The following is a 26,348-nucleotide window of genomic DNA, read 5'->3' on the forward strand; positions in this document are numbered from 1 at the left end:
TTGTTTCTTAAATTCCACGTATGAGTGAAATCATACAGTGTTTGTTTTTTCCTGACTGACTTATTTCACTTAGCATAATCACACTCTGGCTCCATCCGTGTCATTGCAAATGGCAAGATTTCATTCTTTTTTTTTTTTATGGCCGAATAATATTCCATTGTGTGTATACACCACTTCTTTATTCATTCATCAGTTGATGGACACTTGGGCTTCCGTATCTTGGCTATTGTAAATAATGCTGCTATAAACATGATGATGCACGTATCCCTTTGAATTAGTGTTTTTGTGTTTTTTTGGTGAATACCGAGTAGTCCAATTGCTGGATCATAGGGTAGTTCTATTTTTAACCTTCTGAGGAACCTTCATACCGTCTTCCACGGTGGCTGCACCAGTTTGCGTTCCCACCAACAGAGCACGAGGGTTCCTTTTTCTCCACATCCTTGCCAACACTTGCTGTCTCTTGTGTTTTCGGTTTTAGCCATTCTGACAGGTGTGAGGTGGTATCTCATTGCAGTTTTGATTTGCATTTTCCTGGTGGTGAATGATGTAGAGCATTTTTCATGTGTTTATTGGCCATTTGGATGTCTTCTTTGGTGAAATGTCCACTCATTTCTTCTGTCCGCTACATGAACTTTAGAATCAACCTGCCAAATTCAGGCAGTGGGAACCTTTTAGAATCTTTACTGGAGTTACAGTGAGTTTATAAATTAAGTTTTGTGGGCTTTTTTATTGTAGTGGCTTTATTGAGATGTAATTCATATACCATACAATTCACCCACTAAAATGTACAGTTCAGTAGTTTTTAGTTTACGGAGTTGTGTAACCATCACTACAATCAATTGAGAACATTTTCATAACCCCCCAAAAGAGAGCCTGTATCCCTTAGCCATCACCCTTAAGCTTCCCATCCCCTCTACCCCTAATTAGTTACTAATCGACTTTCTGTCTTTATGGGTTTGCCTTTCCTGGACATTTCATGTAAATGGAATCTTACAGTGTGTGGTCTTTTGTGCCTAGTTTCTTTCACTTAGCATGTTTTCGAGATTCATCCATGTTGTAGCATCTGTCTGAACCTCATTCTTTTTTTTGGTCAAATACAAATATCCATTGTGTGGATATGCCACGTTTTATTTATGTATTCACCAGTTGATGGATATAAGTTACGTTTTAAAGAAATAAGGCATTCAGACTTCTCCCCAGCCTCAAGGTCGTCTTGAACAGAGATACAATATTGTTTATGACCTTTAAGAATAATTCTTGGGGTGCCTGGCTGGCTCAGTCAGTAGAGCAAGTGACTCTTTGGGGTGGTGAGTTCAAGCCCCACGATGGGCATAGAGCTTATATTAAAAAAAAAAAAAAAGGGGGCGCCTGGGTGGCTCCGTCGGTTGGGCGTCCGACTTCGGCTCAGGTCATGATCTCACGGTCCGTGAGTTCGATCCTCGCGTCGGGCTCTGTGCTGACAGCTCGGAGCCTGGAGCCTGTTTCAGATTCTGTGTCTCCCTCTCTCTCTGCCCCTCCCCTGTTCATGTTCTGTCTCTCTCTGTCTCAAAAATAAATAAACATTAAAATAATAATAATAATTCTCTTGTTTAGGTAATGATGCTTCTTTCCTCCCCTTCTCTAATGGTGTTGTGTCCTAATAAGGCAGCTACGGTAAAAGTCTTTTGCTATGACACCCCTGCTTCAGGAGGCCTCAGGTATCTTTCACCTGTGGGATAAGCCAGGCTCTTGCCTTTGTCATCCTGGGCAGGTGCCACCAGGCAGCCTTGGCCCACTGCCCCATCTCCCTGAACCATAGCTTGAAGGGTCTGCTCTATCAGAGTCTCTCTCCTTTCTCGTCCCCTATTTGCACTCCGTCATGTCTATAAAGTAGCACCTGAGCTTGCTTCGTGGTATGTCATGTTTGTTGTAAGAAGAGTTAAAAACGGAGATCCAGTGACTCCCTCTGAGTTGATAGAGAAGCTGTCTATAGCTAGCCTGGCCCCCACGCAGCTTCTTTATCTGCTGAAGACAGCTGCTCACATAGAAGCTTATCTCTGGATAAGCCAGCTGTGTCTGGGCCCAGGGTGACAGTGCTAAAGGAGATCTAGTCTCTGGCCTGTGGTCCCTGAGACTGCAGAATACCTGTAAACTCTCATCCACAAGAACGTTTGCGCTTACACAATATTATTGATCTAGCCCCAAACATATTAAGGTCCACCATACCTGCTAGTGTGGTCCTCATCAAAACAAACTGCTTACTGGCAACTTTTGAGTGATGCATATGAAAAAATCCTGTAGAAGAGCTGAGCTCATGACCCGTCTTGTTTCCAAAGGCGGAGTGGTATCTGTCTGGTGGTTTCCATCAGTACAAAATGAAACCCTCGGTATCGAATAGCTCTCCCTCTTCTCGTCTGCATGAAGCAGCATAGTATGATTTTCATTTCAAGTTCTACTTGAAGCGTGATGTTTTCAGAAGCGTCATGGCGATGGACTCCCAGAAGGGAAGTCTTTCCCAGACCTCTGACTTACGAGTCCCGGCCCCTGTGTGACATTTCCACTTGGATGCGTCGTAGATGATCAGTTAGGGCTAGCTTGGCTGCGTGTGACTGGGAACCCCAAATAATAGGATCTTAAGCAAGATAGGAAAGCTTATTTAATTTCTCTCATATAAAAAGACGAGAGGTCGGGTGCCTGGGTGGCTCAGTCGGTTGAGCGTCCGGCTTTGGCTCAGGTCATGATCTCACAGTTTGTGGGTTCGAGCCCCGCATTGGGCTCTATGCTGACAGCTTAGAGCCTGGAGCTGACTTTGAATTCTGTGTCTCCCTCTGTCTCTGCTCCTCCCTTGCTCATGCTCTGTCTCTCTCTCTCTCCTTCAAAAATAAATAAAAACATTAAAAAACATTAAAAAAAAAAAAAAAAAGACTGGTAAATAGTCCAGGGCTTGTATCTTAGGGCTTAGCCTGCCCTAAGATATGAGGGACCCAGGCTCCTCACTCTTGTTCTTCCGTTTTCAGCATGTGGTTTCCTTCTTGTGATCCAATATAGCTACTTGTGCTCCAGCCATCACGTCTGTATTCCATCCAGTACGGAGAAGGAAGGGAAGAAAGGGAATACTCTTTCCATTTAAGGACACTTCCCAAAGTTGTATATGGTGCTTAGGTTTGAATCTCTTTTGTCTACACTTGGTCATGTGAGCATAGCTGGCCAGAAAACAGTCTGTATCCCAGGTGGCCAGTACTCTTTAGGGGTCCCTTCACCAAGACGTAAAAGGGAACGGTTATTTGGGGACAGCCTGCGATTTTTGCTACCCCTAGGCTCCTCACACTCTGTGTTTTACCGACTCCTTCTCTCCCCGGACCCAGCCACTCTTTTCTCACAGTTGGCAGAGTTTTTTGACTGTTTAGTCAGAAATGCTAAGAATTGTGCGTGAGTCTCCCCCTTCTCTATCTAATCATTTACAAGCCTCTGATGATTTTATGTCCTAAACGTTTCTTGCATGTGCCTTGCTCTCCGTTCTTCTGTGACTGCCCTGGGTCAGACCTGGGTTGCTGAAATGGCCACGTGTGTTTCCCCTTCTCTGCTTTTATCCCCTTTCAAGTCCATCTTACACACCATTCAAATACAGACTTGCCCATGCGGCTCCTCTACTTAAAGGTCTCCAGTAACATCCCCTCACGTACAGGTTCAAGTGTGTCCAGGTTGCCTAGCTTGTGCAAGGTCCTGTGGGATCTGCTCCCTCCCACACCCCTTAAACTCAGCCTCCCCAAATTGACATTTTTAATCTAAAGCCTGTCCTGCACCATGCCCTTCTTCTCCCCTGGGCTAATCTTTGTGCCTCCTTTACAAAGGAAGCCTGCCCTCACCCTCGCCTTGCCCCCGCCCCCACAACAGTGCTGTGTCCGTAACCCCCGTACGTTTCTTCTATAGCACTTCATCATGCAGGTTGTTGTTTGTATTGTCCTCCTGCCCTCTGCCACCAGATTATATGATTCTTTAAGACTAGAGGCTATTTTAAATATCTTAGATTCCTAGTGCTTTCATTTTGATGTCCGAAATAACCACTCCATACATGTCTAGGTAAATGAGAGAATGAAGAGTTCACGATTAACTTTGTAAGATATTTAGGAATTAGTATGGCATTGCCAGGATTGGCCGCCAGGGGGCAGTGAATTACAATATTTTGATACTATGCTGAATTAGCCGGAAGTTTTATCTCTTCTAAGAGATGGAAACAGGAGTAGCACTACTCACTCAGCGAGTATTCATTGAGCATCTGTACTGTGCTGGGCACTGCTCTGGGCACTAGGGATACAAACATAAATAAATAAAGTAGAGAAAAAGCACAGTCTTTTACTGCTAGGTATTTATTCAAGGAAAACGAAAGCTTACAGTATCCAAAAGACTGTACAAGAATATTCATAGCAACTATATTCATATAGACAAAAATTGGAAACAACCCAAATATCTGTTAACAGGAAAATTCAGTGGATTAGTATTTAGCAATAAAAAGAATGAACTGTCAATAAATACAACAACATGGAAGAAACCATCCCCAAACCACTGTGTTGAACAAGTCAGATACCAAAAAAGGACACATTGTATCATTCCACGTAAATGGAGTTCAAAAATAATCCATGGCAGTAGAAATCAAAGCAGTGGTTGACTATGGTGGGAGATTGGGAAGAGACATAAGGAAATTTCTGGGGTGCTGGAAATGTTCTCTATTTGGACCAAGATCTTTAAAAAAATTTTGGGGCGCCTGGGTGGCGCAGTCGGTTAAGCGTCCGACTTCAGCCAGGTCACGATCTCGCGGTCCGTGGGTTCGAGCCCCGCGTCAGGCTCTGGGCTGATGGCTCGGAGCCTGGAGCCTGTTTCCCATTCTGTGTCTCCCTCTCTCTCTGCCCCTCCCCCGTTCATGCTCTGTCTCTCTCTGTCCCAAAAATAAATAAAAAACGTTGAAAAATTAAAAAAAAAAAAAATTTTTAGTGTGAGTGGGGGAGGGGCAGAGAGAGAGGGAGGCACAGAATCTGAAGCAGGATCCAGTCTCCGAGCTGTCAGCACAGAGCCCAATGCAGGGCTCAAACCGACAAACTGTGAGATCATGACCTGAGCTGAAGTTGGATGCTTAACTGACTGAGCCATCCAGGTGCCCAAGGACTGAAGCATCTTTTACACAGATGTATACGTGGGTCGAGACAGAACTGTGCACTTACGTGTCGTCTACTGTAAGTAAATCATACATAAAGATGGGGTGCCTGGGTGGCTCAGTCGATTAAGCGTCCGACTTTGGCTCAGGTCATTGATCTCACAGTTTGTGGGTTCGAGCCCCGCGTCAGGCTCTGTGCTGACATCCCTGAGCCTGGAGCCTGCTTCAGATTCTGTGTCTCCCTCTCTCTCTGCCCCTCCCCCATTTGTGCTCTGACTCTCTCTGTCTCTCAAAAATAAATAAATGTTTAAAAAACAATTAAAAAAAAAATAAAGAGAAATCCCTTCATAGAGTTTAGCTTCTGATGAGCAGAAACGGACAACGGATAGAAAAACAGGTAAAGTATTTGCTGGATTGTGATAAGTGCTATGGAGAAAAGTGAAGCAGAGATATATGCCCTGTTGGCGAGCGTGGAAACGGGAGCAGGCCCTAAACAGGGTAGTGAGCCAGGGTCACGCTGAGGAGAGGGTGTTTGTGCCAGGTCCTGAAGGAGGTGAGGGGCTGGCCGTGCAGTTAGTTTCTGATAGTTAACACTCACTTTCAGAGAAAAGGGGGTGCTGTTAGTAACTGCCTGCACTCCCCCAGGTACCACGGACACTGCCTCCTTGTCTTGGTCCTGGGCTGTTGTGGATTATACTCCAGCTCCACGCTCTCAGTTCCTGGGAGGCCTTATTCTCTATCTCATATCTGAGCCTTTGCCTGCAATAGCCACCCTGCTCATCCTGTCCCCTGTCTGGTGAGGAGTGGAGGCCAAAGATGAAACTGGACAAACTTATTTCGTAATGGTGGGTTTTCATTATCGTCTTAAGAGGACATTACTTGTTTGCTTTTTAACGTGAAGCCTAATATACATTTTGTTAAGAAAGCTTTTTTTTTTAAGTTTATTTATGTACTTAGAGAGAGAGAAAGAGAAAGAGTGGGGGAGGGGCAGAGAGAGAGAATTCCAAGCAGCGCAGAGCCTGACTCAGGGCTCCATCTCACAAACTGACATCATGAGCTGGGCGGAAATTAAGAGTCCTATGCTTAGGGGCGCCTGGGTGGCTCAGTCGGTTAAGCGTCTGACTTCGGCTCAGGTCATGATCTCACAGTTTGTGCGTTCAAGCCCCACGTCGGGCTCTGTGCTGGCAGCTCAGAGCCTGGAACCTGCTTCGGGTTCTGTGTCTCCCTCTTTCTCTGACCCTCCCCTGCTCACACTCTGTCTCTCTCTCTCTCTCTCTGTCTCTCTCAAAAATGAAAAAACATTAAAAAAAAATTTTTTTTTAAAGAGTCCTATGCTTGATCGTCTGAGCCACCTAGGTGCCCTGACGTTGAATTGTTTAGTGCCCACCATTTTTGGATGCTTTCCTCAAGGTGCCTCCTGGCCCGGTCTTCCTAGATGAAGCAGCCTTGTACATGATAGGCGGTTGAGGAATATTTGAGGCTCTTCCCGGCCACACACATATATGTGGGTGTAGCCCCGCCAGCGTGTTGAGCTGAGCTACTTCCAGCTAGCACTTGAGAGCAGTGTGTGCATTTGGTGGGATGTCCAGTGGGATGTCCAGTGCTGGATTTCCTCTCATGTCGGAGGGAAGTTCTCCAAGGGCAGGTTGTGGCTTATCACCTCGGGAACCTTGAGACCTAGCCTGCTCTCTCGCGGGCAGTGAGCTGAGTGGCACGTGCTTGCTTGCTTGCTCTGTCTGCCTGGCATCTGACCCAGGAATAAGCGAGAAATTGTAACAGAGGAGAGATGGTGACAGCTGACATACTCAAGGCGTTTGAGCCCAGATGAAGAGCCTCAGGCTGACGTTGGGGGGCCCTGGACTCCCCAAGCCTGTTTGCATCCACAGTGTCTTGGGGACATGCTGCCTGTCTCTGTGGGTGATCTTTGGACAGGTCCTAGAAGGCTAGGTGTTTGCTGGACCTGGCCCTTCGTTGGCCCATTAACCCAAATACATAGTCTGGGTTTATGTAATCTGGGCTCCCACAGCCAGTGCCAAGAGGCTGGGGTAACCCCGAGTCAGTAACGTTTGCTAAGTAAAAGTAATACAGGAAAGTAGAAAAAATGGGGTGGTGTGTTGATTTTTAAAATTAATTTTAACCAGGGTCTCATGATGCACGTGTGCTCAGGCTGCTCCACGCTAAGAAGTGAACAGCCAGAGATCGTGTGTCGTTCCAAGTTAACAGTTACCTTTTAGTCACTGCACCATCAGGCACAGTGTCAGGAAGGGCTCGCTGGTCAGCTGCTTCCCTGCATCTCTGAGACAGCACGCCGCCTCTCTCACGGTCTGCGGCGTGGTCCTCATGAACCAGAGTCGACTCCCTGCGGGTCTCTGCCTCTGTCAGAGCCTCAGAAGAAGTCTTCCGTCTGACCTCCTCCTTGCAGGAGACCAATTCTCTTTACCCTCCTTGCTCTGCCGGGTCGTCTGACCCTCCAGGAATGAGCTGGGAGCCCCTCCACCCTCCCCGTACTAGGGTTTGCAGTGACATCCTCACCTTGGCTGCTGCCATCGTGTACCTGCCTGCAAATGCCAGGTGAATAGTGCCCCGTAATACGTTTATGTCGCATTTTGAATCACTTAAAAATAATTACGTGCAAGTGACACCTTGAATCCCTTGACACTTTTCTTAAAGCGGTGTTTTTCTGGATGTAGTATTTACGTTCTGATTTTATGAGCTGCTTTAGATGGGTGACCAAAATTTTATTTTTCCCTTTCCTTACTTTTGTGTTCAGAAAATATTATGTAAGGTATTGTGTCTAGTTTTAAAACTATAAAGACAGGAATCAGGCAACCAAAGGCTTTAGGAAGTAGAAAGGCTATCTGCAGTCTGATGCCTTGAATCTTCTCCTGCCCACCAGTCGGGCCGAATCGTTCTGCCCCAACAGATCACAGAATCTAGAAATTGCCCTGCAATCACAGATGGCTCCTGGGAACTGCCTAGAGCGGCAAAGAGACGAGTTACTCTTGTCAGTTTAAGCAGAACTAGTTCTTCCCAAAGCTGTCTTTGAGTATTTCAGGCATACACGAGCCTGATGTCAGGCCCAGGACTTGGGGTTCTCAGAAAAATAAACACTCGACTAGAGTCGCCGCTCAAGTACGTTTTATCAGCTAATAAATGGACATGTTCTCGTCGAGCCCAGAGTGGGCAATTTGATTCTTATCAAGAGCTTTTGGGTTTCCTCTTTTTGGATGCTTTGCCTTTTAAAATAGCCAGAAAATATCCTTCAAATCTCATTGCCTCCAGTCGGAGTCCTGGCTGTTGTACGCTCTGTAATGACAACCAAAGACGCTGCCCCCATTCGAGACTACATTGCTGGCATGGGTTCCCGTTCCAGCTTCAATTATATGTTGAATTTTCTCAAGTGGAATGTTTAATGATCCTCCTGAACAGACTGTTTATGCTGAATGAAGCTCTTCAGAGAGCATTTGGGCCTTCCTTTCTCTGCTGCTTTTTTGCTGGTGCACTCAGCTCACAGTTTTTGACTGAATGTGTGAATTTTATCCTCCCAGCAGGCAGAACACTAGAACAAAACTCTCCTCCCACTCCCTGAAAGGCTGGTGAACTGTCCCACCGTCTGTGAAAACAAAGGTCTAATGCGCAGGCCAGGCACACGGGGAGACAGAGCCCCTGACTCGAGGCCCCCAAAGAGGGCTCAGCATCTTGTCTGTTGGTCCCTCTGCTCCTGGACAGCTAATGGTTTGGAATCGGTTCAGCTCCTGAGAGTGGCATCTTACCGACTTAAGACCTTACGTTGTTAGATTTTTCCTCCTTTAGACCAAATGGGGGAAACGGAAGGCTTTGAAAATTAGCTAATCTTTAAGGTACATATTGGAGTTAGGTGAGGGGTGGCTGCGAATAACAGAGATCCAAACTAACAGAGGCTCCAAAGAGATGGAAGTTTGCTTGGGCCTCATTTAATAACGATGATACCAGCTAACATTTACGTCACGCTTCTCGTGCCAGGCACTGTTGTTAGCACATTTCATGTATTAATCCTTGCAGTATCCTGTGACACTGGTAGGATATTACCACCTTAACAGAGAAGGAATTGAGGCACCAAAGTAAAGTCCTTTCCCAAAGCCGCACACCTAGCGAGTGACAGAGCCAGGACTTGAGTCTGGCTCCAGAGTCGGTACTCTTAGCCACGTGCCGTTCAGTCTGACAAAAACGCCACAGGCTGCCAGGGCTGATACGGTAGCTGTGCTCCCCGTTCTCGGGGACCCAGGCTCTTTTCCCCCCGTTGCTACTCTGCGGTGGATAGTTCCCACTCCCAGTTACATTTCCACTGTGGTGTTCTGGAATTGCAGAGTGCCCCGGGTGGAGAGGACTCCTCGAATGATCATGGAGTTCTGGATCCTCATTTGGGAGATGCGTGGGAGCGGCAGGAGTGGTTTTGGTCTTGAGCCTTCCTTGTGGGTCTTACGGTTTTCTTCCAGCCCCGTTCTGAAAGGGGGGCTCCTGCCTAGGACAGTTAGTGTGAGCAGCCGCGCTCGGTCCAGGAGGCGGCACTGTCCTTGTCGCTGCTGGGCTGGCCCCGGGGAGCGCGCTCGCTGCCTGTACCTGTGGCTCAGAGCACTTCCTGTACAGGGTCGGAGGGGGTCGTCTCTCAGGGCCTTGTCTGTGGTAGCGGGAGTCAGAGCCACCTGCTATCTGTCCCTAGGGGGGTGGACATGTAAAGTGGTGGAACGCGTGTGGAGCAGCGAGCTGCAGGTACAGGATGGTCTCAGAAATGTAATAGGAAGCAAAAAGAAAAAGGAAGGTTCTGAACTGGGTCTTAGAGCTCAGTATTCTTTAATAGTATGTATATGGCACATAGTAGGTGTTTAAGTTGGTGGGGAGGGGATGCTATTTCTTTAGAAGGTTGTGGTTTTTTTTTTCATGTGATTTCTCAAGTGGACCCTTATATGTTATCTGAAGTCTTAGTTTCTGCAAGCTTAGTGTTAGTTTACAAAGCCTTTATTCCTTTTTGGTGATAAAAGACAGGTGTAGTCAGTTGTAGCCCTTTCTTTTCTAAAATAATGTACGTTTTTCCCCCTACTATAAAAATTATGCTTATTGTAGAAATTTTGAGAAGTCGAGTAAAGCTTAAAGAAAATAAAAATCTTTTATCTCTACTGCCTAGGGAATAAACACTGTAAACCTTGTGGTATATTTTGTCTTTCCTCTGTGCTTATATAAGCACACATAAATATTGTATGTAGAGTAGTTGAGAGTATACCATAAATAATTTTGTATCTTGCTCTTTTCCCTTAACACTGTGACACACTTTCCTTTGTCGTTACAAATTCTTGATAAGCTTCATCTGAAATAGACTATATTGTACCCACTGTGTGCCAGGCCCGATAGTTAGCACTTTACATGTATTAACTGTAGCTGTACTTGGAGTTGAGCTTTTAGGTTGTTTCCAGGGTTATAGCTTTTCCTTTTTTCTTTAAAAAAATTTTTTTTAATGTTTATTTATTTTTGAAAGGGAGAGAGACAGAGCGCGAGTGGGAGAGGGGCAGAAGGAGCGGGAGATGCGGAATTCGAAGCGGTCTCCAGTCTCTGAACTGTCGGCACAGAGCCCGACTCAGGGCTCGAACTCCCGAACTGTGAGATCGTGACCTGAGCCAAAGTCGGATGCTCAACTGACTGAACCACCCAGGCGCCCCAGGATTATAGCTTTTCTAACAAAGCACCCTAACCCCCTCAAAAGGGTTTTTACAGTCTTTGATGTCCATTAAAAAATGCTGTTTATACAGAATGAAAATCTGAAAATTGTTACATGTTGTCCCAAGGGGGTTAGTTGTAGGTCGTAGTAATAATTCTCATAAATGAAAGGGCTGGATTCTGAATATATGTTGTCAGATGCCTGTGTCTTTGCAGCACATGGGACTGCAGTGAACATCCTGTTTTCAAAATAAGGCTGTGGGTCTAAGGAGAAAAGCCGCCTTTGGCACAGAATTCCAGCCTGAACATTTGCATGTGTGGCCTCTGCCAGGCATGCCGGGGCCTGTGGGTTGAGGTGGCCTGTCATGTTAGCAAGCAGAACCTTCTTAGTACTCCCACCTCGGTGGCAGGAAGGACACATCCCATGGCCTTTTCCTTCTTCAGGTTTCTAGAGCACTTCTGATGTTCTCCCCACTTGGATCTCAGAGACAGACTAGTTCTCACTACTATTACTTAGTGTGGGGTTTCCACGAGAAGCTAAAAGTGGTCTCTAAAAGAGGTCCCTGGGTGCCTGGGTGGTTCATTCGGTTAAGTGTTCAACTTCAGCTCAGGTCATGATCTCATGGTTCCTGAGTTAGAGTCCCACATCGGGCTCTGTGCTGTCAGCACAGAGCCTGCTTCAGATTCTCTGTCCCCTTCTCTTTCTGCCCCTCCCCCACTTGCATGCACACATGCACTCTCGCTCTCTCAAAAAGAAAAAAAAAAAACACTTGAAAAAAAATAGAATAAATAAAAGAGGTCCTGTGGCTAAAGAAGCCTGGGAAGTCCTGGATAAAAAAGGTTAAATAGATTTACTTAATGCAAAATTTGTTATAATTTCCCAAATCCATTTGTTCGCTATGATCTTTGTGAATCTCCAAGATAAGACTGCCATTTCTCAACCGTACTTGTCTACGGAACGCCCTTCTTCTGGAGTACCCTATAGGTTTGATGTTTTACGGAACCCGGCTTAGGTACTACCAGCCTGGTGAAATTAAGTCCCAGAAGCTCCGTCAGGCTCGAGACATCTGCCTTCACACCCTCATCTTCATTTCTGAGTGGTCTCAGCAGTGGGTCTGTCAGAATATGGAGATTCTGTCTTTAAAATGAACTATGGGGGGGCCAAAGGAAAAAAAAAATGAACCACAGGGTCCATCTGATCCCACCTTTCTCAGTCCATGCAGGTGTGCGTATGCTAGACAGGTCACTGAATTTCTGAAATCAAGAATTTTTCCAGACCATCTCCAAGGGTCTGGGTATGTAGCTCACTGAGCATGAGGACTGAAATATCTTTTCCTAAAGCCGAATGAACAAATACAGCCGAGAAAGATATGTTGGACCCGGTGGAACCAGTGTGAGAAGTGGCCTGTTCTGTGTTGGAACGGGATCCTCAAGAGCTCTCCTGGGACCCGCTTGCCCACCTGACCAGGGGAGGAGGACAGGCCCTTACTCCTCGCATCACTTTAGCCTGGCTGTCCCCTGGCCTGAAGGACCCCGTAGAAGATCCCAGTCTCTAGCTTTCTCCATGTTTTAGAGAAGACCTCTGGACTTTCTTCACCTTTTGTTTTACAGAAGAGGACGTGGAGAACTTTGACGTGACCAATTTGTCTCAGGACGTGCTTCGAAGCATTGAAGCCGACAGCTTTTGGTGCATGAGCAAGCTGTTAGATGGGATCCAGGTGAGCCGGCTCTGCCCATGCGGGCTGCCCGGGTGCAGGGGCTCCCTGCAGGCCTTTGAGCTCCTTACTGCTCCTCGGTGTCAGCCAGAAGCACCCCCCCCCCCCCCGCCACCGCCCAGCACGGCTCTTCCTCGTTCCTCCACAGCACAGGGCTCCATCAGGATTTGCCCACCCTCTGCTGTTCTGTAGATTCCTTTGTTCTCCAGAACGCCGGCACCAGCTGTAGAAAACAGCTTGTGCTTTTAAACGTGTTTCAGTGAAGTCGAGAGCGGTAGCACGCCTTTGGAGTCCCTGTTCATCCCGGGCTCTGTGTCATTTGCAGGATAACTACACCTTTGCACAACCAGGGATCCAGAAGAAGGTCAAGGCGCTGGAAGAGCTCGTCAGCCGGATTGATGGTAGGTTGGAAGAAGAGGGATTCTCTGGTAGCAGCACGGTATGGTTCCGACACAGCCAGTTGTGCTGGTGGGGGCCTCTCCTCTGCCCGCTTCTTTGCCACCACCCTCTCCAGTTCCGTCCGGGCTGTTGGCGCGTGTGCATCCTTCCACACGTCGGCAGGAAGGGGAGGCGAGAGGTCTGCGGGCCCCTCGAGTTCTTTTTTCCCCTTTGTTTTTTGTCACCAAGTTCTGTCCATTCTTTTTAGCATCTCTCTTCACATTCACCCTTTTTTTTTTCTTTTTTCCAACCCTTCCTCCCTTTTTCTTCTTTTCAAATTTGCCCTTTCTTCTCCATTTCCCTGGCCACAGCTCTGATCCAGCCATGCCTGGATTTCTGCAGCTTCCTCCTATAAGGACTTGCCTCCTCTGTACTCTTTCCTCTTCTAAACCTTCTGTGATACGACTGCATCTTTCCAGAGCACCATCCTGGTTCCGTCCCTCTCCTGCTCTGAAGCCTCCTGTGGCTCTCCATTGCTTCTAGCATCAAGCTGTACTCTGACCTTGTCCTTCAGGTGGTGATGTCATTCAGAACTCCTGGACTTGACGCAGAGTCCTCTAGTCTGGCTGATATCCGGCAGGCCTTTCCACAGCTCTCTGCGACTAGTTTGGGCTGGTGGCGGGGGCAAGAAGTGAGACATGACTCTTCCTGGCACAGAAGGTCTCTGAGGGGCGAGAGCCCTCCAGTAATTCCTTGGCTCTGGCTTGGAATCATGGAATGTTAGAACTAAAAGGCAAGCTGGGAAGCCCTGCTCTTGACTGATGAGGAAACCGAGGCCCAGAAAGAGAAAGTCAGAATTAAGTTTCATAAAGATAGCCTAGAACCTCACAGCAAGGTCTTCTGTTAAGTGGGCTCCGTAGCACCATTTACACTGTAGAGATTTTTTAGGACTCTACCAGACACGACACAACTAATAAACCTCATTTCCTGGCTTTCTGTGTGGATTTTGTGCCTCATCAAGGCATCGCCTTTCACCCCGCCCCCATACAAAAACCGCGTATCTTTCTCTCTCCTTCCCCAGCTTCTCTCTTCTTGAAAACCTTCCCTGGTTTGTGCCACTCACTCCAGATTCCTTTCATGACAAGATTTCCGTCTTCCTGTCTTGTTTGCTGATTTACAGTTGTTTCCGACACATCGTCCAGAGGCGGTTTTTCCCCCTTCTCGCCCTGACCTAGCCGCCCTGACCTAGCCGTGAGCTTCAGCGTGGGCCCGGAGGGCAGAAGCTGTGGTTTCTGCCACCGTCTGCCCTCTCCTTGTTTTTTCTGCCCTCGCGAATACCTGATAAGACATAGTACTTTAGGATATTGGATTGGTAAATGTATATATCTTTATTGTTTCATTGAATCATAGAAGCAATAGACATTGTAAAAATTAAGACAATTCGGAGAAGCACAAAATGAAAAGTAAACATCCTCCCCCCTCCTTAAATCCTATTCCCCAGAAATAACTATTGTTATTATTCTTTCAAAAAGTATGTGTCTTACGCATTTACCACATGCCAGGTGCTGCTGTGAGCACTTTTGTTTTCTCATTTTCTCCTCCCCCGAATCTTCTGAGGTACGAATAATTATTTGCATTTTCTAGATTAGGAAACTGAGGAGGATAATAATTTTTTTTTTTTTTTTTTTAATGCTGTTAAGCACTATTTAAAGGGCTGTCATGTAGAACAGGGATCAGGTTTGTTTGGGGTTGTTCCAGAACACCACACAAACACCAAGGGTGGGAGTCAGGAAGGAGCTAGTTTCTGTTGAATACAGCGAAGCACTTTCTGGCGAATCACTTAATACATCAGTGGGAGAGGCTGCCCTTGATGGAGTCAGTGAACCTCTTTCTCTGGCAGTGTTTAAGTCCCTGCTGGCTGCCATCTGTCAGGGATGCTGAGGAGGAAGTCCTCACTGGCAGGAGGATGGCCAAGGTGACCCCCATGGTTCTGTTCCATTCTGCCTCCTCCTCTGAAGAGTAATGGGGTCAAGCAGCCAAGTGAACCTCACGTCTGCCACTTTATGGCCAGAGGAGCCCTGTGAAGGAGGAAAGGTACCCAGAGCGTCACCATGGGTGTTAAAATAGTTTTGCCGAGTGTGGGACTGGGTTACCCATGTGGTGTGGCTGTGAGATGGCAGAATCCAACCTAAAGGACAGTCGGATGCCAGTTCGGCCCTTCTGTGCCTGTATTCCCCAGGAGAAGGGGGGAGAAGGAGATGGAAACTGCCCTTTTGGCTCATGCGACCCTTTCAGGGTCCAGTCAGTCCCCTAGGTTGTGGTCTTGGGGCCAATGACACTTTCTGTTTCAGAGCAGGTACATAATCACTTCAGGAGGTACGAGGTCGAATACCTCCAGTTTGCCTTTCGTTGGATGAACAACCTGCTCATGCGGGAGCTTCCCCTTCGCTGCACCATCCGCCTATGGGACACATACCAGGTATGCGGGGACCCCTGCCCTCTCCATGCCAGGCTGTCCCTGAGGCCCCCAGCTCCCTGCCCTGGTGGAGAGTAGCTGCTCAGAATCCCCTACCTCCTTTCTATTTCTGTGTCTGCCTTGGCCTCGTGGGCAGGGCCTCTACAGAGTCTGTTCAGGCCTCCGTGTGCCCAGCCGTGAAAGGAGTGCCTTGCTGTGCTCCTACCTTGCAGGAGGACCGGGACCGAGAGGACTAGAGCCGGCTCCTTGTCAGGGCCTGGAGACCTAACTGTTCTTTCCCTTCCCAGTCTGAACCGGAAGGGTTCTCCCACTTTCATCTCTACGTGTGTGCAGCCTTCTTGATCAAGTGGAGAAAAGAGATCTTGGATGAGGAGGACTTTCAGGTGAGTGACCAAGAGCTTAGCCTGGGCTGGGATGAGCATCAGAGCGGGAGCCATTCCGTTAGTGGGGCTGCACAGGGAGAAGGTGCAATGGCAGGTACCTGGCCGAGAGGAGGAAAGGAGACAGGGTGCTCAGAAGGCCAATGGGCCAAGTCAGTGAGCCCCAGAGTTCTTCAGTACGAAAAGGGTTTTAGGGCACCTGGATGGCTCAGTCAGTTAAGCATCTGACTCTTGATCTCAGCTCAGGTCATGATCTCACGGTCCATGGGATCAAGCCTGGAGTTGGGCTCTGTACTGGCGGCACCAAGCCTGCTTGGGATTTTCTCTCTCTCTGTCAAAATAAATAAATAAATAAGCTTAAAAAATATATATGTATACATATACATGTATGTATATACATATGTGTGTGTGTGTGTGTGTATATATATATATATATTTTTTTTAATAGGTATTAGTGCTAGAAAGGTTGCAGAGCAGCTAGGCAGGCCTAAGAGATGTCTCATTCATTCATTGACAAGCATTTGCTGAATGCCTGCCATGTGCTAGGCACTGGTGAAGGCATAGGATATACTGGAAACCAAAATAGACAGATCCCTGTTCCCATAGAGCTTACATGCTGGTTGGGAAGAGACTTAACAATAAACAAAAGCGTAGGAAATTTTTTTTTTTAAGTAGAGCAGGATAAAGGGATTATTAGGTGGTAGGGAAGAGATAGTTTACAATTTCAAATACAATAGGATAGGCTCACTGAGAAGGAGATGTTTGAGCAAAGGCTCAGGGAAGGTGAGAGAGTGAGTCATGGACATCTGGGGGACGAGTGTCCAAGCAGAGGGAACAGTGGGGTTCCCTGGGCTACTTAAGGAATCATGGTGGTGGCCTGGAACAGAGTGGTCCAGGGGAAGAGTAGGAAGAGGTGAGGCCAGAGAAGTCACAAGGGACCTAGATCACAGAGGACTTTGTAGCCACTGTAAGCTTTGGCTTTTACTCTGAGTGGAAGGGGAGCCATAAGAGGGTCTTAAGCAGAGGAGGGCCATGATCTTACTTACATTTTCAAAGGATCACTCTGGCTTCTATGTAGACTGTAGGTGTGGACGAAGGTGGAGGCAGGGAGACTGCCCAGCAGGCTGTTAGAGTCCTCCAGGTGAGACACGAGGATGGCTTGGACCTGGATGGTGCCAGTGGAGGTGTGACAAGTGGGCAGATCTTGCTTATATTTTGTAAATAGAGCCAACGGGATCTCCTGATGTGTCGAGTGAAGAGTAGGACAGAGAGGGATGAGTCAGGATGACTCAGTTTATGAGAAGGGTCTAGGAGGAACAGGCTTAGGGAGGAATTTCAGGAGTTCAGTTTTGGGCATGCCAAATCGGAAGTGCTTTTAGACACCCAAATGGAGATCTAGAGTAGGCAAATAAATCTTAGGAGTCTGGAGCTGGAGAAGGAGAGAGCTTGGACACACGTTTAGGAGCCTTTGGCTAGATGGTCCTTAAAACCAGGACAGTAGATGAGGAGTGAGTGTGGACGGAGTAGGGAAGAGCCCCGGGCCTGAGCCCTGGCACACCTTCCCGAGGAGGCTGGTGGGGAGAGGTGGACAGAGCAAAGGAGGCAGAGGGGACGGCCGGGGAGAGTGAGGCGGCCGGGAAGCCTTGGCTGGGGAACGTGAAGAAGACTGGAGGGCACACGTTGGGTGGTGGAAAGCCAGGCAGCTGCTCCAGGAGGCCCAGGAAAGGGGGAATGGGGAATTAGGGGTCGAGGGGACAGATTGCGAGGCTCTGCAGTCCGCAGACACAGAGGCCTGGAGGTTGTTCGATGGTCGTTATCTCTGGGGGGCAGCGATGGGCTTTTCTTTTTCTGCTTTGCACATTTCTGGACTAAGCAGTTTCCTTTCTCTTTCTTTCTCGCTTTCTTTTTTAATGGGCATAAAGCTCTTTTAAGAGCAGGGGTGGGGTTGGGCGGGGGGAAAGCCAAAGAAGGTTGAATGTTCTTCTGAGTTCTAACTAATAACGTAGGTGTTCTCAAGAGCAGCAACGTCTCTCTGTGACCCCTGGGCTGGACCTCTCCGTAATTGGTGTTAGGTGGTTAAAGAACAGAAGTCTCTTTAGCAGATAGACGGAAAGACGGGACCCAGCCTGCCCAAGTAAGGGCTTTGGAAGGAAAAGGAGAGAGTGGGCTTCTGTGAGCAGATGCCGGCTGTGGTGCCGAGAGGCTGCGGCAGCTGACCACGAGCCACGGCTTCTGCCAACGAGCGGCATATGCAACGTCCTAGGATGAATGAGCACAAGGGGGCCGGATTGGCCGCGTGCTGGGGTGAGCTATCAATTCTGATAATGTGGTTGAGGTGGAGCAGGACATCAAGAGCACGAGGTCTAATTTAGTTATCATGAGCCAGGCTCAGTGGGCCTTGTCATATGTGATGAAAGTGCTTCCCAGATTAGCTCTGAGAGGTGGAGGTGATTCCTGGAATGGCTTTCAGCAATTCACAATCCTGGCAGAACATAGGGCCATACTAGTCTGTGACTTTAAAACTAGAGATGTTCTTCTTTACCGGGTTGCATATTCGATTATCTGGTGGATTTGAGGTCTTTCTTCAGTAACCCACAGAATGACAATGAGGATTTGTGCCTGCTGCTGTATTAACACTTCGGTGAGACTACTCGAGGACTGTCACCTCTCTCTTATAGACGAAGTAGAATGGGCAATTAAAGTGGACAGTCCTCAAAGTTCCTCCCAGCCCCACTGTTCCATAATTTTATGGCCAAGAAGAGAAAACCTGTGCCCAGCTGTGTTAAGATCGATGGGCAGGGTCCCTTAGGAGACAGAAGCGTGGTGCAGGTGCGAGAGCGTTGTGCGAGATTGTGAGCTACCGGCCCGTGACATGCGCAGAGAAAGAAGGCATGTGCAGCCTGACTGCTGAAGGGCCACCTGTGGTTAAGTCGCTGCAGAGGAAGCTCTGTAAATGAACACAGGTACCCCAGAAAGCCACACTGGCCCAGCCTGGATGAGAGAAGTTTGAGGGCTGAACAGCTGCAGCGACTCGAAGAAAAATTAGGCGAAGCCACTGCAGAAATAAAAGAGAGTTGTGGTGGTTTCAGCAGACCGGCCATTGGTCACCCTTAGTGACAGGGAAGAAGAGCCCCCAGTTAGGGGAGCCAGTGGAGGGGCATCAGGGGGAAGCAGAGACCCTCCTTCGAAAGTTGGGGACTATGTAGAATAGTGCAGTGGTAAAGCCACGGTCTGTGGAGCCAGACTGCCCGGGGTCAGATCTGAGCTCTGCTACCTTTCTAGGTGTGCAGCCAGAAGCAAGTAACTTGGCTCTGTAGGCCTTGGTTTTCTTGCCTGTAAAATGGGTGTGAGTACCTACCTCCAGGGCTACCGTGAGGATTAAATCGTTAATACGTGTGAAGCAGTTAGAATGGTATACGTGGCCTACGGCCTCAGAACAGGGTGCTTATTATCATTAATATTGTTTCCTGAAATGTACTCCTGAATGTCTGAGAAGCAGTGAAGACAAAGCTTTAGGAACCCAAGTCTCTAAGTGGTGTGTAACTTACCAGAGTAAACCATGCTAGGCTAATCGTGGGCGAAGCTGCCAAGCTAGATGGGCAAACAGGACTGGAGAGGGAGTGTCAAAGTTTGCGGAGGTAAAAGGCAGTGTCCCAGCTGTGGCAGAAGCCCCCAGAAGGAAGGGTGCCTGCTTCTCCTTGGCTGAGCAGATATCTGGGCTCCTACTGCCTGGGAGAGGGGCCCCAGAACTGACGACAGGAGGATCACTTGAAGATGTTTCCTTCCTGAGGCCTCTGAGCAAGGGAACCTGAGGCAATGTGTGCACAGGTGCTGCAGGGACAGAGTGGCCCGTCCTGTGAGCCATGGGCCACTTGAAGTGAGAGCTTCTAATAGTGCTGGGCCAAGGCTCTGCCCTGGTGTGAGGGGCCCTCAGCCTGGCCTGGTGTAGTGGAATAATGATGATTATATTAGGGTGACGTTTACAACATTGTTTTCATAGGTCCAAATGTCAGATATTGGCAGTTTCATAAGGTTCGACCTAATAATAACTAATTCTTAGCACTTTTAATGTAGCAGGCACTAATCTAAATGCTTATTTGTGTTGGGGCGCCTGGGTGGCTCAGTCAGTTAAGTGTCTGACTTTAGCTCAAGTCGTGATCTCACAGTTCGTGAGTTTGAGCCCCGAATCAGGCTCAGTGCCGATGGTACAGAGCCTGCTTGGGATATTCATTCTCTCTCTCTCTTCCCCCCTCTCCGCGCCCCCCGCCCCTTCCCTGTGCACGCTCACTCTGTCTCTCTCTCTCAAAATAAATATATAAACTTTAAAAAATAAATTAAAAAAAAAATCTTAAAATAAATAATAAATAAATGCTTATTTGTGTTTAATTCATTTAATCCTTGCAATAGTCCCACAGAGTAGGTCATAATAACTACCCCCATTTTACAAATGAGCAAACTGAGTCACAGCAAGATTAAGTAACTGGCTCAAGGTCACCCAGGGAGTTAGACAGCCAGCATCATGCCCCACACATGGATTGTGCTCTGTTGCCTCTACCCTGGGGCCTGGCCAGACACCTCCTGGGGCATTTGAGCTGAATTCACATAGCAGTACTCCAGGATCCCGGGCAAGGATCTTCGTCCTCCCCCTCCTCCCCCCTTCCAGGGCTTCCTCTGCCCTCTACCACCCCTCACCTTTCATTGATAATTGCTCACAGGCTTTCTTCTCATGAAGTAAATGTTTAACAAAAGATTGGTTGTTTTAAAACTGAGAAAGAAGTCCTCTAAGGTCCTCCTTTTGGTCTACTATTCTGGCTCCTGGGTTTTTCTCCTTCCACTGCCAGAAGGGCCTTCGGCCTCCTCATTCCTTTCCATGCCCTCCTTCCCAGGAGGAAACTAAGGCACTTGCCTCTGTGGGAAGGTGAAGTCCGAAAGACCACCACACCTGGAGGCGACAGGGAGTTCTGGGCACTTGTACACGTTGCTGGAGCCCGGTTGGGGGGTCGGGGGGGTCTGGGCCTCTGTCTGGGAAGTCCTGGAGCTCCGCCCAGGCCCTGAGAGAGCCCCCAGGCTTAGGAGCCACTGGCGCTCTAGGGGCTGAATGCCAGACTCTGGCAAACCAGGTTTTTAAAAAAGTATCCTCTCTCTTTTACTTTGCAATAATTTTTATACTTACAAAATGTTGCAGAAATAGTAGAGTTCCCAAATAGCCTACCCATATCCACTTAATGTTTACATCTTATATTCCGTACTGTGATTAACCAACCAGGACGTTCAGGTCGATAAAATATTAGCAATCTACAGACTTTATTTGAATTTGACCAGTCTTCCCATTAATGTCCTTTTCTGGATGAGGATCCAATTCAGGATCCTAACCTGGGACAATTCCTCCGTCTTTGTCTTCCAGGACAAAATTTTCAAAACTCTTGGAGAGTACGGATTCGTTATTTTGTAGACTGTCCTTTAACTTGGGGCTGTCTAATGTTTTCTTATGACGAAACTGAGGGTCATGCCTTTTGGGGAAGAAACCACAGAGGTGATGTCTGTATGAGGAGGTAGCTGGTGTGGGCAGGTCTCATTCCTGCCGCCTTCAATCGCTTGACTCGGGGGTCTCCTGAGTCTCTCCCCTGTGAAGTTACTATTTTCCCTTTGGTAATTGGTAAGTATCTTTTGTAGAGACAGTCTGAGACTATGCAATTCTGATGTTTCTCATCATTCGTTCACCCACTTTTTAACATTCATGAATGGCTCTTGCCTGTAACAGTCATTACTGTGATGTTTGCCTAATTGTGATTTTCTATTTTCACTGCTTCTATATTTATTAATTGCTATTCTAACCTAAGGGAGAGCTGTCCTTTCTCTCCCATTTATGTATTCATGTATCTATTTATATCAGTATAGATTCACAGGTATTTATTTCATGGGTTATCTGACATTGTCATTATTTTGCTGTTCAGGTTGTCCCAGCTTTGGCCCTTGGGTTCTCCTTCAAGTTGTCTCCTATGTCTTTTTGATCCCATCATGTTTACCTTTTTAAAAAATTGTTTGTTTGTTTGTTTGTTTGTTTGTTTGTTTGTTTTGAGAGAGCACGAGCCAGAGAGGGGCAGGGGACAAAGAGAGACGGAGAGAGAGAGGGAGTGAGGGAGAGAAAATTTGAGCAGATGAGGAACAGAGAGAGAGGGAGAGAGAGAGAATCCCAAGCAGGCTCTGAGCTGTCAGCACAGAGCCCAACACAGGGCTGAAACTCATGAACTGTGAGATCATGACCTGAGCCGAAATTAAGAGTTGGAGGCTTAACTGACAGAGCTACCCAGGCACCCCTGATCCCATCATTTTTAAAGCACTTCCTTACTTTCTGGTGCCATGAGATGCTCCCAGCTTATATTTTCTTTGCCCTACCTTGGAATCAACCATTCTCCAAGGAGCCCTGGTTAAGCCAGTTTTTTGCCACTAAAAAATATTCAGAAGTATCACGATAACTTTGGAAATAAGATTGTAGGAAAGCATTTATGTGAAGTTCGAACTTCTGATGTCAGGTCACTGGTTGTAGACGGAGTATTGACTGAGAAGGAACATGAATCTTCTGGGTGGTGGTTACATATGTAAAAATTGTCCAGCTGTACACTTAAGATTTGTGTAGTTACTGTGTACAAGTTATGCCTCACTGAAAAAAACAAAAAAGATTGACAACAGAGTGCGTGATAGGACAAGAGCACATGGTTCAGTTTGCTGCAAGGTCACCAGTGAAAGGTGAAAGTGCAATAACACTAAATACAACTAAATACAACCAATACACTAAAATCTCCATACTAAGTAGCCAGTTGACTGTGTAAAAATCACCCAAAACAAAATGGGTAAATGAGTCCTTTCTCACATAGGAATCTTGGTATTGAGTGAGGATCTTGATGTTATTTGCATCGTGGGGGCTAGAAGGGCAAAGGGTGACCCTAGGATTCAGGGCTGCTGGCTGTAGGGGTAGCGGCCATGCTAGAGGCTGTGTGATGCCGACCGAGGGTGTTGGGGATGGGAGCAGTGACGGTGGGAAACTGGCAAAGGGGAAGCTTCAGTGGTGGTCAGAGAGAGCGAGATCTGCCTTGGATGTGAGCGCCCTAATCAGAACCGGCAGGTCTCCTATGTGGCTGTGCACCTGCCGAGGGAGGGATTGGGGCTTCTCTCCCCAGCCGTGAGCCTAGAGAGAGTTCTGTCTGCCCAAGAGTTCTGTCTGCCTGTCCGCATCTCTTATAGCTGCCATAGGCACTTGAAGGAGAAGGTGAGCACAGGGGACTGTCTGGGGACCTAGGCTGAGCAGGTAAGAGCTGGGAGGCCTGCTGTCCCACTCAGCCCTTCCCAGCGCCTGCCCCTGGCCCGCACTTTGCTGGGTGCCACCTCCCTGGCGGTGAGGAGCAGCCCTGCCAGGGTAAGAGGTTGAGGGGTGGGGGGAGGGAAGAGGCAGAGAGAAGGCAGTGTGGCCGGAGTGTCACAGGGTGAGGGGTGGTGCCGCAAGACCTGATTGTGGAGAAGCCTGTGGAGAGATTGGGCTTGACCCTCAATTGGGGAGGAACTTTCACCCCCATCCCTTGTTGGACCAACAGCCTCCGTCCTAAAGCCTGGCCAAGGATGTCTGGGCCTTGACCCGTGCTGCTAGCTCTTTGGAGATGGAATGAAGAGGGGTGCCTTGGTCCCACCCCACAAGGCCGGCAGAGTGAACTAGGGAATCACAGGGGTGTACACGCCACTGTGAAGTGACAGAATCATAGCAGTGACAGTGGACTCTCCCGTCCTCTGGCCAAGGCTGAACCTGGCACGTTAAGTGAGCCTGGAGAGCCACAGAATTTGGTCGCCGGAAGACATCTTTATTCCTGACACCCAGTGGCAGAAACACCATCAGGGCAGGCTGTGGGCGTCAGACTCTGGGGGAGACTTCCCAGAGCAGGCGCGTGTCAAACCCAGAAGGGCAGGAGATGGTTGAGTGAGTTCTGTGCGTGAGGGAACGTGGGCCGTGCACCACCCCATAATCACAACCAAAACCAAAGGAGTTGCCGGGGCGAAGGAGTGGAGCACCTCAAAAATCAGAACTTCAGTGTGCATTGGAAGGATATGAGCTATGCTGAAATGTGGGTATTCAGGAAAAAACGTGCGCAGAGCACTTGTACAGGCCCGCGGTGGTTCCCAGTGGTGGGGGCAGCTCCCTGGAGAACCGGAGGTGAGTAACGTCGTCTCTGAGCACTCTGGGGACACCTGGTAACTATGGACAAAGAGGACAAGTAGGTTCCCAGCAGCGGTGGCGTGCACGGGACCTTTGATCTGATTTGCTCCGTCAGCGTCAGTGACCTGCAGCAGCCAGCGACACAAGAAGAAGTGAATGTAGCAGAGCAAGTCCAGGTTCAGGGGAGCGACCCTGAGGACACGGTGGCCGTGGCCTTCGCACCCACCCTCCATACTGCAGCACGGCCACCCTTACTGGCCTGTCCATCACGGTCAAGCTCTTGTGATCCCTGCCCCAGCTTTTCACGATGGACGTACACTTTACACCGGGGTTTCGTTCCTTGGAGCTCGCGGTGTGCAAGCGACAAGAACTGGGTGGCGGCTACCCCGGAGAACACCCATCTGCCGGGGGGTTGTAAACCGGTGACTTGTGGCCAGCCCCTGAGCCTGGCGGCGTCTGGCCTCCAGCCCCACCCAGGGTGAGCTCCTGGCTTTGTTTTCTTCAATCGCTGATGATGAGAAACTAACATGTTGTATTTTGTAATAAACTCGTAATTTATATTAAAAAAAGAAAGAAAATTTGTACTGAATGAAGTAACCCACAGGAAGCCTGAAAACTGTTCCACTATGAATAACATATCTGGGAAAAGTGTATGTGCCTGAGTCAGAGAGAACAGGCACCTGAGTGAATGCCTGCTCCCTCGTCCCACAGTCTAAACAGTCATCTCAGGAAAAGCAGCATCTGTGAGAGCCCAGAAGGGCATGGGACCCCACAAGATGTGAGGGCCAACAAGGCCTCAGAGGTCTCAGAACTGATTTTGAGAAGCACCCCACAGAGGACTCTGAAGACTAATAATCAAAATTCCTTTACGTAAAATGGGGACCAGCAAGGGAGTCAGTGGGGCCAGCTGATCCCAGAATCCCGTGCCTCCATCCTACAGAAGAACACTTTGGAGAGACTCCTATTCTGAAAGCGTCTTTTGTAGGAGGTAGGTCAGAGTTGTTCAGTTCAGTAGTGCTAAGCCTATATAAGATGCTCACGGCCTAAATAGAAACTAAATGCAAATAAATCCCTTGAATCAGATGGCATCCACCCACCACTTCTGCAGGAACTCAAGGGTAGGATTTTGGAGCATTGGCCAGTGCAGGCCTCATCTTTACAGACATCCAGTGAGTTGTCGGTGTGAATCCTGCCCAGAAGAAGGGTTCAGAGGGAGCCCCGGGAACTGAAGATCTTTCACCCACAGCAAGCTGGCATGAGAAAGGGCACGATCCCTAGACATAACACAAGCCATTGAAGAACTCAACCCGGCCTTCTCTGATGGGAAAGTTGCTAAACATACTTTGGGAGAAAACCAGTGAATAAGTTTGACTCTCAGAAAGTTTACATACAAGGACATGGTTTTGAAAATTTTTATTGTAACCAGGGGAATTGGTTTGCTAACTCACTGATTCTCAGAATGGGGGATTTGTTTTAAAGAACTGCTTATTTGACTAGGAAAATATTTTTACATGCCTGAGTACACTTTACATTTGCAAAGGATGTTCCAATATTGCTAAGTGATTCTACACACAGTATCTTATTTAATAGTGTATGTTTTATGGGGTCTTTAAGTTCTTTTGCTGTTAATTACTACACATCCTATCTTTGGTTGTGCTTGGCTCTTACCACTGAGTAAAATCAAGCAACTGTTCCACATTTCCTTCAAACAGCGTCTGCCATGACTTCCTTTCTTTTGGTTCCTTCTACGTTATGCCCCATTTCTCTTCTTACTCCAGGGCAAGCGCTGAAATATATAGTGGTTATGAGCACAGGCTCTAGAGCCAGATTGCCTGGGTTCAAATTCCAGCCCAGTACCACTCTGTGCCCCCGGGCAAATTCCTTAATCTCTGTGCCTCAATTTCCTCATCTGTAAGGTGGAGATAATATTATGTATCTCATGGAGTTGGTGGGAAGATTAAATGAGTTAATACAGAGTACACGTAAAGCATGTAGAGCCCCATCTGGTGTGTAGTAAGTGCTCAATAAATGGTAGCTGTCACTATAATGATTATTATTCTTGGTGTTCTTGCTCTCCACTTCTTCCATCTATTGGACATCCTCTAAGAGGTTTCCCCTATACCTTTTCCTTACAGGGTCTCTTTGGCTATAACCTCTATTCCTTCTCCTTTGACCCCCTTATCTAATTGTTGCCTCCCCCTACCCACCATGGCACTAATTTCTTTTCTGCCATATTCCTTTTCCTTTAGGATCTGTGGATTCTCAGCTGGCATCTAGGTCAGGTTGTTTTCTGCTATTTTAGCCACTTCCAACTTTTCTTTGGTCCCTTCCCATTAATTTGGAACTCCTCACTGCTGCTTGCCTCATAAGCTGTCTTCTC

At 47.9% G+C, this 26,348-nt stretch overlaps 1 protein-coding gene across 1 annotated transcript in view; it reads left to right on the top strand.

Moving 5' to 3' along the window:
• Positions 1-26,348, top strand: part of TBC1D22B (TBC1 domain family member 22B) — an 80,596-nt gene that overhangs the window by 45,288 nt on the left and 8,960 nt on the right. The window contains exons 9-12 of the mRNA XM_042938610.1: positions 12,428-12,534; positions 12,857-12,932; positions 15,261-15,388; positions 15,673-15,768. Coding sequence (XP_042794544.1) covers positions 12,428-12,534; positions 12,857-12,932; positions 15,261-15,388; positions 15,673-15,768 — 407 coding nt within the window. The remainder of the gene's footprint in view (positions 1-12,427; positions 12,535-12,856; positions 12,933-15,260; positions 15,389-15,672; positions 15,769-26,348) is intronic.

The sequence above is a fragment of the Panthera leo genome, chromosome B2 (genome assembly GCF_018350215.1).
Source record: "Panthera leo isolate Ple1 chromosome B2, P.leo_Ple1_pat1.1, whole genome shotgun sequence".
Classification (NCBI taxonomy): Eukaryota; Metazoa; Chordata; class Mammalia; order Carnivora; family Felidae; genus Panthera; species Panthera leo.